The 12748-nt window shown below is 37.0% G+C and overlaps 1 protein-coding gene and 1 pseudogene across 1 annotated transcript; one reads left to right on the top strand and one right to left on the bottom strand.

Annotated features, from left to right (window-relative positions):
• Positions 1-4256: 4256 nt before the first annotated feature.
• Positions 4257-5764, bottom strand: LOC149146610 (vacuolar protein sorting-associated protein 55 homolog). The gene is made up of 4 exons (XM_089448153.1): positions 5320-5764; positions 5167-5206; positions 4959-5043; positions 4257-4858 (listed from the first exon to the last, which is right to left on the bottom strand). The coding sequence occupies exons 1-4, from the start codon at positions 5416-5418 to the stop codon at positions 4666-4668; spliced, it is 417 nt and encodes a 138-aa protein (XP_089304279.1). The 5' UTR covers positions 5419-5764; the 3' UTR covers positions 4257-4665.
• A 3303-nt stretch (positions 5765-9067) lies between these two features.
• On the top strand, positions 9068-12381 carry LOC149146611 (SKP1-like protein 1A; annotated as a pseudogene).
• The last annotated feature ends 367 nt before the right edge of the window (positions 12382-12748 follow it).

Below are 12748 nucleotides of genomic sequence, written 5' to 3' on the forward strand. Positions count from 1 at the left end.
AGCAGTTTTCAACAGTTCCATTTGTTCCCAACAATTCTGACTTCTGCCCTCTGCGTCAACTTTCCCGGCAGTTCCGGCAATTCCCGACAATTCCGGTTATTCCCAACAGTTCCGGCTTCTGCCCTCTGCGTCAACTTTCCTGGTTGTTCCAGCAGTTCCGGCTATTCCCGACAGTTCCGACTTCTACCCTCTGCATCAGCTTTCTCGGCTGTTCTGGTAGTTCCAGCTGTTCCCGACAATTTCGGCTGTTCCCGAGAGTTCCGACTTCTGCCCTTTGCATCAGCTTTCCTGGTTGTTCCAGCTTCTGCCCTCTAGATTAGGGCAGTGTTATCCCTTAGGATCTCTCATCCTACTAAAACCCAAAGACAAGTAGAGAGGAAGAGATCCCAAGTGTGTTGAAAATGACTTGAAGGCCACCTCTATTTATACTAAAACGTTAAGCACAGGTGGGGTTTATTTGGTTGTTGGTCGACCTTGACGAATTGTCCCATAACACAAATAAATTCATATCTCCATGAATACTTATCGGAATCGGATGATCTTTAGATCAATCCTACACCTCTCGATGAGAGGGATCCAAGAAAAATATTAGCTTCCATTACCATGTAGTTTGGCCCTAGTTGCCAATTTTAACATCTCTCAGAGAGGTGTAGGATTGATCTAAATATCATTCGATTCCAACATGTATTTATGGAGATATGAATTTATTTGTGTTATTGACAATTTGTCAAGGTCAGCCAGCAAGTAAATTACCCCCAGCTTAACCTCAATGTTGCATTATAAATAGAGGTGACCTCAAGTCATTTGAGGCACACATCTCTCATGATCTCTCTCCACACGTTTGGGTTTGGTGGAAAGAGAGGTCAAGAGGGAGACCTTGGATCTAGTCGTTGTCATAATGAAGCCCTAACCGCAGTTTGTGAAGCCTTAGCCGCAACAAGACAAGGTGCCCTAGCTCCAGATTTAAGGGAGATCTAGCCGCACTCTAAGGAGGCTAAATACGCAGCAAAGAGGAGGCTCAATATGCAGTCAATGAAGGCCCTAAATGAAGGTCCTAATCCGCAACAAAAGAAGACCTAAAGCTACAGTCAATGGAGTCCTAATACACAACTAATAAGGAGCTTCAATACACAGCAAAGGAACCCCTTATCCACTGTCACGAGGAGGCCTAAATCCACAGTCAAGGAACCCTAGCCTCAGATCTAAGCAAGACCTAGCCGCAACAAGAGAAGAGCCCTAACCACAATAAAAAGGAGCCCTACAACAACGTGAAGGAGTCTAGAAAGAGCAATGTGGAAATCTCCTTGATAACGTGATAGATAATGTTGTTCTAGGGCATTGTTTAGGTATGTTTGGAAGTCACAGCCACAAGGTTAGTAATCGTTGAAGACAAGGCTAAATATGAATGTGATTGCATGTTGGCAAGTGCAGTTAGCTAGGCCGAGTTTATGAAGAAGGCAACACTGCTATTTAGGACTGTTTGGGTATCATTTGAGAAGGCCTAAAGCTACAATAAGCTGTTGTGCTAGGCCGCAGGCCATAGCACACAACTGAAGGTTGTGTTAAGGGCTGTCAAGGGTGGACAACACCTTTAGAAGGAAGCATGGTATAAGAGAAAGGTCTCCAAGATAAACTGCAGTCCTAAAAGGACTTATCTCTTGACTGTGCGTTGAATCTAAGGCTACAAGACATGCCCTAACCAGTAATGCAACAAATCACAAGTGCTAACATGTTGCAGCAATATTTTGAAGAGATAATAGATTGTTGAACTCCTAAAGGATATACTACAACACTCTTTGTGATTGGTTGAAGACTGTCATGAGAATTCAGGGCTGCATCTTTGATCAGTCATCATTAGCAGAATGATGGACTTTACTTCTTCTGTCATAAAAGATCAGTTTTGTATATTTGTGCTATCTCTCTTTCTGTTGAACTATTGAAGAATATAAGAAGAATTGATCAAGGGTTTCCCCACATTAGGGTTTGTCCCTGGCTGGTGCCACATCTTGTGTCCTCTTGTCTTGGCTTGTCTTTTACTGTCTATGTTTATGTTCTATCTGCATTTTACTATCATTCTAATGTGATTGCTAAACTGAACATTGATATTGGGCTAACTAAGAAATTGAAGTAAATTGCTCTTAAGCATAAAACATACCAAAAATTAACAAATATAAAAAGTGATGATAATGTTTAGGTCCATAATAACAATTATGTTCAAATTGATTTCCCGATACTCAAGGCAGGGGTACAACCCAAGTTTGAAAATCCCTGGCTTTAGTGGGCCTAATGGTTAAAAGCATGTGTTTCCTTATAAGAGGTCATAGGTTCAAATTCACAAGCGGTAGAGTATGTATGCCTCTATAGACTCTAGCAACCAAATCACTTCATGAAGATGGGTCCCTTGTCCCACAAACAAGGGGGTCTCATACACCAATTTGGTAATTGGCTTGACCATGACCTTAAATTTAGATTATTTTATTATAATTATAATTTCCAACCCATTTATGATCCATAAATTCAAATTCATACATGCATGCTATTAAATATGTGGTGACGATAAGCATGCATAAATTTGTTTAAAGCAAAGATTTAATTTACATTCCATTCACAAGTAGGGGTGAAACTTAGATTGCAAAATTGAAAGAAAGAATGAGGAGCAAGGAAGAAACAATAATTTTTTAGCTATAATGGTCAAAGAAATTGTCTATATGAGTAGTTTTCCACCCAACCATAGACATCCACTATAGATGCCACCCCCCAAGTCAAGCTATGATAACACCAAGGCAAAGGAAACAAGCTATAGATTCATATGTAACTAGCCCAACCCAACTATTCTCAAGCTCAACAAATATGTCCACAACTAGGCATTCTAAATAACCATCTAGCTATGAAACAATGATGGGATTCTCGTCCACCACCCAAGGAAGACATCCTCTTCATTGCTTGATAGTTCCTCAAGTTTTTTTTAATACTCTCAATGTAGGCGGGAAGAACCCATCCTATTATTTCTCTTTTAGAATAACTTATTAGAAAATACATTGGTTCTAAAGTACCTAATGAGCAACAACTAAGAAGGGAAAGAATAAGTTTCCTAAGCAACCTAGCCTACATGCTCATTTGCAACCGTCTGTCTCTCTTTCTTGCCCATTAATTACTCTCCCATTGCCCGTGTTGTCCTTCTCAAGTTTTTGTAATAATCTAAGACATGAAGTTACAATATTTAAAACTTGGGTGGTGCTTCAACATAATAATGGTGAGTGTGGATGAGTGAATGAATGAAAAGAGAAGCTGTATGCATGAGAATGGCGAAGAAATGAATTTCCATGAAGATGGGAACTCTTACACTTCCCTACGATGATTGTACTGAACACCCTTGCCTTCATGACTTATGTGAGATGGACTTCCAGACAAACCACCACATCCATTCAGTAATTGGCTTCTAGGTAGGGGTTTTAAGATGGTGGATGAGATTTAAATAAATCATGTTACACAAAAGGTGGTTGTTCTTAGACAGCATATGATTATTGACTCTTCCCACTCCCCCTTGGGTTTCCTCCCTGCTAGTGAACTCATGGTCCCTCTCATGCTCCCAATACACATCTCGAGCCTTTATTATTTTTCAACATAATATTTGCATATCTTGAGTACGCCATGAAACATCTATCACATGGTAAATAAAATGCACAAGTACTGTAATTACATGCCTAGCCATTGGCTGGTCAAGCCTTGGCCTTGAGCTCTACACTAGAAATCCATACAACATATTTATGTCCCTTCCACATGGGTCATTATTTAAGCTCATATAGCTTGCATTCCATCATGATAAACATTTATTTGCAATTTATACATACTCCATTAGAATACCCCAGAGGGTCAAAACTGCATTATTACATTATACAGAATTGCTACTTAAGAATAATAAAACCAGAGATGAAATCAAATTATATTAAGGTTCACATATGACCAAAATACATGAATAAAACTCTATAGAACAGAGAGAAATGACAACAATACAAGTGCTTAATGAATCTCTGAGCTAACAAATCTAAATGCAGATTATATAACAAATGCATTCCAAGGGAACCCAAAAAGGGTAGCCCTAAAAGTGAAGCTGATCAAGGTGACAAACAAAGAGGGATCCTCGAAAGGAAAACCAACAATCTAGTTGAAAACAGTTCGGAAATATGCAGTTAGAATCCCTTATATTGTGGTGGAGTTCGAACTCAAAGAAGGTCCAGCATAAGTAACAGAAGAAATGCTAAAATCAAACAAAGGATTTCTTATTCAAACCACAAAAGTTAAGGCCCATAGATAACATTCAAGGCCATGCCTCTAACATCAAAGGTCACTTTTCTGGAAATTGAGTAGGCTGGCAAGATACTTGGACACTCGTAGGTATCTACTTTCTTCAAAGTAAATGGAGAATGATTAATAGAACCTCAACGGCCTTCTATTATCAATCTCAATCTCCTAACCACCAAATCAACTGTGGAAATCTTCACTTCCATCAATACTTGCATAAAAAACAATGAGAAACTCGGAAAACACCATAGATGAATTACAAATAAATGTTGATGAGTAGAGAAATGTTGCTGCTCCTTTCCTTCAGAGCATTAATAATTTGACAAAACTTACACCTCACTCACATAACAAAATCTACAGTCTTCAGAAATAGTTATCTTCGTCTTCAACTCCCATACGAAAATAACAAAATGTTGTACAACCAAACACAAAAAGGGATGCAAACACCAAAAACATGGCTCCCAGCCCAATAACATCAGCATGCTTTAGGATAGAAGGTATTGCAATGCTCCCAATTATAGAAGCTCCAGTCAAGAATTTTGCTGCATCCACCCATCTGTTATTACAAATGTTGAAAATGATAGAAAATATCAGTTGCACACTACTTCAGAATTTGCAAAAATGCTGAATAGAGTGGATGGTGTTGTAAAACCTACCCTCCACCTTCTGTAGAACTAATAATTGAAGAATCTCCAGGTCCAAAAAATAACAATGGCATTGGCAGCATTACATACATAATGGCTGCAAAAAAATCTACCTTCCAACATTAGTTTCACACTAGTGCAGTTCATATCTTGAATTGTGTCTTCCATGATACCAACAGGAAAAAAATCTTTGATCTCAAACAGACACAAGCAATAGTACCTGTTAGCATAGGCCACCAGTTCTTGTATAAAGCACAAGCCTGCTTGTCACATGAACCCAAAAACAAATGAGGAAAACCAAAACAAAAAGCAAGATTTGACAAAACCATAGACAATATGACTCAAATCATAATTCCAGAAAAAAGCTGCACACCAGGAATTGCAAAACGATTTCAGCCGAAACCATAATCGCCAAAACAGAAAGCCTGCATGAATGCAAGCAATGCTGCACATATGTTGGAAAATCAGCCATCTAAGTCTGCCACAGCATATAAGAATTTCAATGTCGAACCAATGTCTTTGCACCTACACTGATGCACGGAACATTGCAAATTGTTGTAACCATTTCAATGTCATTGTAGATGCATCACAAGAGAACAATATACATATTAAAATAAATTGTTTACAGGAAATTGATACAATATTGCAATGTTTCAACTTTTAAAGCTAGAATGCTGCAAAGCTCAATAGAAAATAGGTAACAAACTTGGGAACGCTCAGAATGGTGTGACTCAGACTTAAAGCATGAATCACAAATCAATTATAAAAAAGCATAGTATTTTAACTGGTTCAAGACATTACAGGGCTGAGTTCTTTGCACTTACACTGATGCATAGAACAATGCCAATTGTTGTAACCATTCAGTGCAATCGTAGATGCATCACAAGAGAACACTATACATATTAAAATATATTGTTTACAAGAAGTTGATATAATATTGTAATGTTTCAACTTCCAATGCTCGAATTCTGCAAAGCTCAGTAGAAATAGGGAACAAACTCGGGAACGCTGAGAATGGTGCGTCTCAGACTTAAGTATGAATCACAAATCAATTATAAAAAAGCATAATATTTTAACTGGTTCAAGACATTGCAGGGCTGAGTTCTTTGCACTTACACTGATGCATAGAACATTGCCAATTGTTGTAACCATTCAGTGCAATCGTAGATGCATCACAAGAGAACAATATACATATTAAAATATATTGTTTACAGGAAGTTGATATAATATTGTAATGTTTCAACTTCCAATGCTAGAATTCTGCAAAGCTCAGTAGAAATAGGGAACAAACTTGGGAACGCTCAGAATGGTGTGACTCAGACTTAAAGCATGAATCACAAATCAATTATAGAAATGCATAATATTTTAACTGGGTTCAAGACATTGCAGGGCTGAGTTCTTTGCACTTACAGTGATTCATAGAACACTGCCAATTGTTGTCACCATTCAGTGCAATCGTAGATGCATCACAAGAGAACAATATACATATTAAAATATATTGTTTACAGGAAGTTGATATAATATTGTAATGTTTCAACTTCCAATGCTAGAATTCTGCAAAGCTCAGTAGAAATAGGGAACAAACCTGGGAATGCTCAGAATGGCGTGACTCAGACTTAAAGTATGAATCACAAATCAATTATAGAAATGCATAATATTTTAACTGGGTTCAAGACATCGCAGGGCTAAGTTCCCAATGAGTCCAGACGATAGCAAACTGGGAGCGTATGATGCCTTCATAGAAATTAAACTGATTACCATGAATATGCATTCAAAAAATTAAAAATTTCAAACCAAGATAGTCTAAAACACTCAGATTTGCAGATGGATGATGCCTTCATAGAAATTAAACTGATTACCATGAATATGCATTCAAAAGATTAAAATTTTCAAACCAAGATAGTCTAAAAAACTCAGATTTGCAGATGGATAATTTTCAGATTTCTGAGTTTGGCTCCCATAAAGCACAACATAATGGGGAGAAGTTTGAGTCAGCTATTAAATTCTGCCAAGAAAATGTTTGAATTAAAAAGAGTGCGGTCTTTGACTCTTTCTGAGACTCTGCACATAAGGTGGATTATAATCCTAAATCTCATCTTCTGCAACATCCCAGTGATGACACATTTTTGTTTTGCAGCAGAAATTCAGATATCTATGATTGCATGACCTTATTTAGCAGATGCCTGTAGGGATACGACCTATCTTCTTTTCAAGACATTGAGGTGGACTAATGGGCGTCCCATCCATCCACCTAGTTTGTATAGGACCTATCTTCTTTTCAAGACATTAACGTGGACTAATGGACTTCCCATTCATCCAGCTTGTGAGAAGTTTTATCAGTTTCTTTTGGGAAGAGTGATTTAGATAGTGTCATGGATTACCGTGACTTCTATAGTCCTTATGAGTTGCTGGAGTATCAATCCACAACTGAACATGGAATGGCCTGTAATCAATAGTGCATAGCTCAGTGGTAGAGTAGCCCACAGGCCATAGGCAGGTCATAAGTTTGATTCCTAGCCTTTCCAATGCCTTTACATCAAACCCATAGTTGTAGCTAGGAATTCCCAGGTCTAGTTTTGAAAAAGGCTGTAATGCCTCAAGGGAGTTGCTGGAATATTGATCCGTTACTGAACTTGGGATTGTCGATCATCAAAAGGCATGTAGGTCAGTTGGCAGAGTAACCGATGAGCCGAGGGCAGGTTCTGAGTTTAACTCTTAGCCTGTGTAATGTTTTCACCTGAGCAAAATCATATACTTATCGACTGTGAGCCAATAAAATTAGTAAGCAGGACGCACGAACATCCCAAACCACGGGAGTTGCTGGAATATTGATCCGTTACTGAACTTGGGATTGTCTATCATCAAAAGGTATGTAGGTTAGTTGGTAGAGTAACCAATGAGCCCAAGGCAGGTTCTGAGTTTAACTCTTAGCCTGTGTAATGTTTTCACCTTAGCAAAATCATATACTTATCTAGTGTGAGCCAATAAAATTAGTAAGCAGGAGGCACTAACATCCCAAACCACGGTGAAAATTTGGGTGCCTCCGCCAGCTCAAACTCAAAATTGAGGGTTGTTTTAAGTCACACACTCCAAAATGAAACATTAGCAATTAGTTTCAAGGAAAGTCATACCAAGTCTAGTTTTGATTATAAATTTTACAAAACTGAGGGGCAGTGTACTAATCGGACCCTCCAAGGGAATCCATGGATTGAGCTCTTTGATCCGAATTTGGCCAAACCCTCTAAGGAAATCCAGCTCTTTGATCCGAATTTGGCCAAATGGGATCTATGATGAACTAGATAAATAATTCTTCCTTGAAAACCTCAAAGGAAAACCATAATCTGCAATCCAACTCTTGCTATTGAAATGAGCTAAAACACAGCGATAAACCAATAGAGAGATCAATGAATAAGTTGCTTGCCTGAAATAGCTATTGCCATTTAAGTTATTCCTTCTCGTGTCCTTCTTAGGTGGGATGGATGATACGCTGCTATGAAGTTAACCCAGAAACGCCCACTTTCCATTCTTTAAGGGGGTTAATTTGACTTTTGAAACTTCCAACTACAGGTTCAGCTAAATTTAGGGATGGTTTCTTAAACACGATCAGTGACTTAAGGACTTCTTAAGTGGAGGAGTCGATTCTAACTTAAGGTCTGTTATAAGTAAAAAAAAATATAAATATAAATTTATGTTTTTTCTTTAATTTTTATTTTACCATAAGTTTAAAAATATAAATATAAAGTTATGTTTTTGCTTTTCATTCTTATTTTTTTTATTTTTAAAGGGATAATTTCGGAAGCAATCTGGCCCACACTAGGGGAATAGCGACCTAATTGGACCCTAAAATAGGCGGGGCATCAATCGAAAACAATTAGCGGGTAAAAAACAATAAAATAAGAAAACCCTAAAAGCTGGTTTGGGTTATGTTAATTGGAGTTAAGAAAAAATAATTAAAAAAAGCAGCGAAAAGCCCATGCCATGGTTATTTGGGTAATCAATCAGGCTATAAATATATGGACTCATTGCCCTTACCTCATATCGCTCATCTCATATTGTTCGACCAAAAGTTCGTTCATACTTCTCGGGTTCGCTTCGCTTATACACAGAGAAATTCAGTCATTCCTTTTTATTCAGATCATCTTTTATTCGGATCATTCATTAGTTGGGGAACCATGGCCAGGGAAAGCAAGGTGACTTTGAAGAGCTCAGATGACGAATTGTTTGATGTCACTGAGGCTGTAGCATTTGAATCTCAGACCATCAAGATGATGATCGAGGGCACTGGCACCGCCAACGCTATTCCGCTGCCAAACGTTTCTAGTAAGATACTCTCGAAGGTCATCGAATACTGCAAGTACCATGTGAAGGCTCAGAAGCCGGCGGATGAGAAATCGGCGATTTCGGAAGACGAAATCAAAACATGGGATCAGGAATTCGTAAAAGTTGATCAGGCAACCTTATTCGACCTTATCCTGGTATTATTTCAGAAACCCTTGTTAGGAATTTCATGGTTTGGTATTCTTTGAAAGCCTGATTTATTTATGCTTTCGACGGGGCTGTTACTTTATTTGAAAACATCATTTTCTTAAGGATTTGGTACGAAAATTGTTGAGGATTCTGTCGTTTTCGTTAGGGTTCAGTGGTTTGCTATCTCCCAAGAAACCCATTTAATTAGGGTTTCGAGTTTTCCTTGTGTTTATCTTCTAGATTTACTCTTGTGGCCCTGCGGTTGGGGTTTATTGGGACAGCTTGCAAGGTTTGAGGACTGCTGGCCTGTTTGAGGCATTCTATCTCAGGGTTTTTGAAATCTAGGAATTGTTTAATAATCTTGAGATTATTTTTAATAGATATTTTGGGGCATGCAATTAGAAACTTTTATAAAAAATTTCAAGGTTTCCTGCAATCCATGTAGACAGATTTTTAAGAGGTGCCTTCTTTGAGTGATTGAATTGAAGGGTTCTTGAAGTTTTTCCTTTTGCTACTAGGCTCGAGTGATTTTTTCATTGATATCTTTCGGTGGCCCAATTTAGGGCTTCTTTATTTTTGGTATTTGCTTAGTTTTGGGCTTAATTTCTTCAAAAAATTATGGTTCTCTTATTCGATTGCTCCTGTTTTAACTTCTGGTTTTCTTTATATTGTTCAAGGACATTTTTAATTAAATTTTTTGGTCTCTGGTTAAGGTTTCCATATCCGAGACAATACGCTCAATTGGATTGTATTTAAAGTTTTGTTTTCATTGGCTTCTTAGGTCCTTTGTAGGGTTTGGCAGTTTAGTATTGCTGAAATGCTTGCCCGATGATTTATCCTAAAGGTTTTACTATAAATATTTGAGTGCATATGGTCAAGGTTTACCAACATCTTGTATGATGTATAAAATTTTAGTTTTCTTTATGAAATTTTTCAAGACACTAGTGCAAATGCTTGTTAATAGTTTTTGATATCTTTTCAAGACACTAGTTCTCTTATTCGATTGCTCCTGTTTTAACTTCTGGTTTTTTTAATATTGTTCAAGGACATTTTTAATTAAATTTTTTGGGGTCTGGTTAAGGTTTCCATATCCGAGACAATACGCCCAATTGGATTGTATTTAAAGTTTTGTTTTCATTGGCTTCTTAGGTCCTTCATAGGGTTTGGCAGTTTAGTATTGCTGAAATGTTTGCCCGATGATTTATCCTAAAGGTTTTACTGTAAATATTTGAGTGCATATGGTCAAGGTTTACCAACATTTTGTATGATGTATAAAATTTTAGTTTTCTTTATGGAATTTTTCAAGACACTAGTGCAAATGCTTCTTAATAGTTTTGGATATCTTTACATGAAACAATTGCAGTGTTACCAAAATTTTATTTTCGATGGTAGGGTTATTTGCAGGGATTGAAAGGGGTTGGATTTCTGGATGCATTAAAATAGATGAGCATCTGAAGTGATGGTGTATTTAATCTCATAGATCTTTGAGATGAACGATTAACGGGTTCTTCTAATTAATAATTTTCTGATTTTTGGATACCTTTTCTAGTTTCGAGGGGTTATTAACTTTATTAGAACTAATTTTTCAGGTGCCCAATTGTAAGTTTACTTGCGTGGTTTTTGTGGGTTTTAGTTTGCAGGTATATTTTGGGTGAGGGGACAATTAAAGTTTCGAGAGGTTATTAGCATTAGTTTTTCAGATGTCTAATTCTAATTTTATTTTTTTGGTTAATTTTTTGAGTTTAAATTCCAGGTTTTGTTTCAGGATTCTTGCTTTTATGTAATCAAAAGGCTTGGAAAAATGTATAAGCATTTTTTCAGAGTGATTTTTCTGTATATTCTTGAAAAGCAAAATCTGAAGATTCAGAGTGTCGATTATCATAGGCTTTTGGTTGTATGGAAAACTAGTGTTTTTCTCATTTGCTATTTTGAGTGTTTACCAATTTTCCTAAATTGCCCCAACCTGCTTTAGAACCTGATTCTCTGGATATTTTTTCGTTTCAAGGGGTTATTTCCTTAGTAATTTCTGGGTTTAATTTCCAGGTTTTGTTTCAGGATTCTCATTTTTATCCAATCAAAAGTTTTGGAGAATGTACATGCAATTTTCAGATGTATTTCCTGTGTATTCATGAAAAGCAAAATCTGAGGCTGCTAAGTGCAGATTATCATAGGCTTTTGGTTGTGTAGAAAACTAATGTTTTTCTTATTTGTTGTTTTGAGGGGTCTAATCTATCTGATTGCCCCCCAACCCACAGTTACTGATGGCTTCTCTAATAAATCAATGTTCCAACTAATTGTTTTTTTTTTTAATTTCTGTTTTTTTAAATGCTAGAAATCTTATGTAGAGGATTGTTTCCCATGTATTTTGAGATCCTTCAATTATCTCTGTTTCCCTGTAGTCTCATTCCATGTAATTGTTTTGCATCATCGCCTTGTTTAGTAATGTTTTGCACATGTATATGCCTGTCTAGGCCATAGATGTATATTTTATGGAAATTTTGGCTTATCAAGCTTTTTGGGTTTTTGCAGGCCGCTAATTACCTAAAAATAAAAAATCTGCTAGATCTTACATGTCAGACAGTTGCCGACATGATAAAAGCGAAAACGCCAGAAGAAATACGTAAAACTTTCAACATAAAGAATGATTTTACTCCTGAAGAGGAGGAGGAGGTCAGGCGTCAAAATTAGTGGGCCTTAGAATGATTCTAGGGAATTGGTGCAAAAACAGTATATATATTTATGTGCCATGGTGTTTGGTTTTATTGTAGTCGAGAATTTGTTTAGAAACTATTAGTGGTAGACTTTTTTTGTTTGGATATCAACTTTTAATACTATGCTGGACTGGCTTTGAACTTAAGGCATATGGTTTGTTCTAGTTGAATCATTTTGTAAAGATCTCGGAGCAACTCCTTCAGTAGTATTGGGCTTCTTGAATTTCTGATAAATATTGCAACTATTTTGCTGTCAACTGTGTAGTGAAATGGGCTCCAATTGCATGGTTTTAACATTTTGATTTTTTTTGAATTTATGTGCACTGGATGGCTTTTCCATTTTTAATTTCCTTGCTATTATTATTGCACGAATGAATGCGCTCAGTTTAGAGTATTATTGCACGAAGGAATGGCCTCAGTTTAGAGGATTATCGCACGAAGGAATGGCCTTAGTTTAGAGGATTAGTGCACGAATGAATGGGCAGACTAGACTGTGTGGCATGCTTGTATATTTTCTACTATAGTAATTTACAAGGTGGTGGGGACTGACAAAAATTTTGTTTAGAACATTTTTTTCCAAAAAACTGTTTTTGCAAGTTGAACATGACGTTTTATTAAAAGAAA

Source organism: Pinus tabuliformis, chromosome X (assembly GCF_031772625.1).
Source record: "Pinus tabuliformis cultivar Carrire ecotype Pingquan chromosome X, CPIR1, whole genome shotgun sequence".
Classification (NCBI taxonomy): domain Eukaryota; kingdom Viridiplantae; phylum Streptophyta; class Pinopsida; order Pinales; family Pinaceae; genus Pinus; species Pinus tabuliformis.

Excerpts from the sequence above, each read along its gene's own strand:
- LOC149146610 (XM_089448153.1), bottom strand. The coding sequence starts at position 5,418 with ATGGCTGATTTTCCAACATATGTGCAGCATTGCTTGCATTCATGCAGG. Across the intron at positions 5,207-5,319 it reads AAATCGTTTTGCAATTCCTG|GCTTGTGCTTTATACAAGAA; the intron begins GTGTGCAGCTTT and ends TGTGACAAGCAG. Across the intron at positions 4,859-4,958 it reads AGTTCTACAGAAGGTGGAGG|ATGGGTGGATGCAGCAAAAT; the intron begins GTAGGTTTTACA and ends TTGTAATAACAG.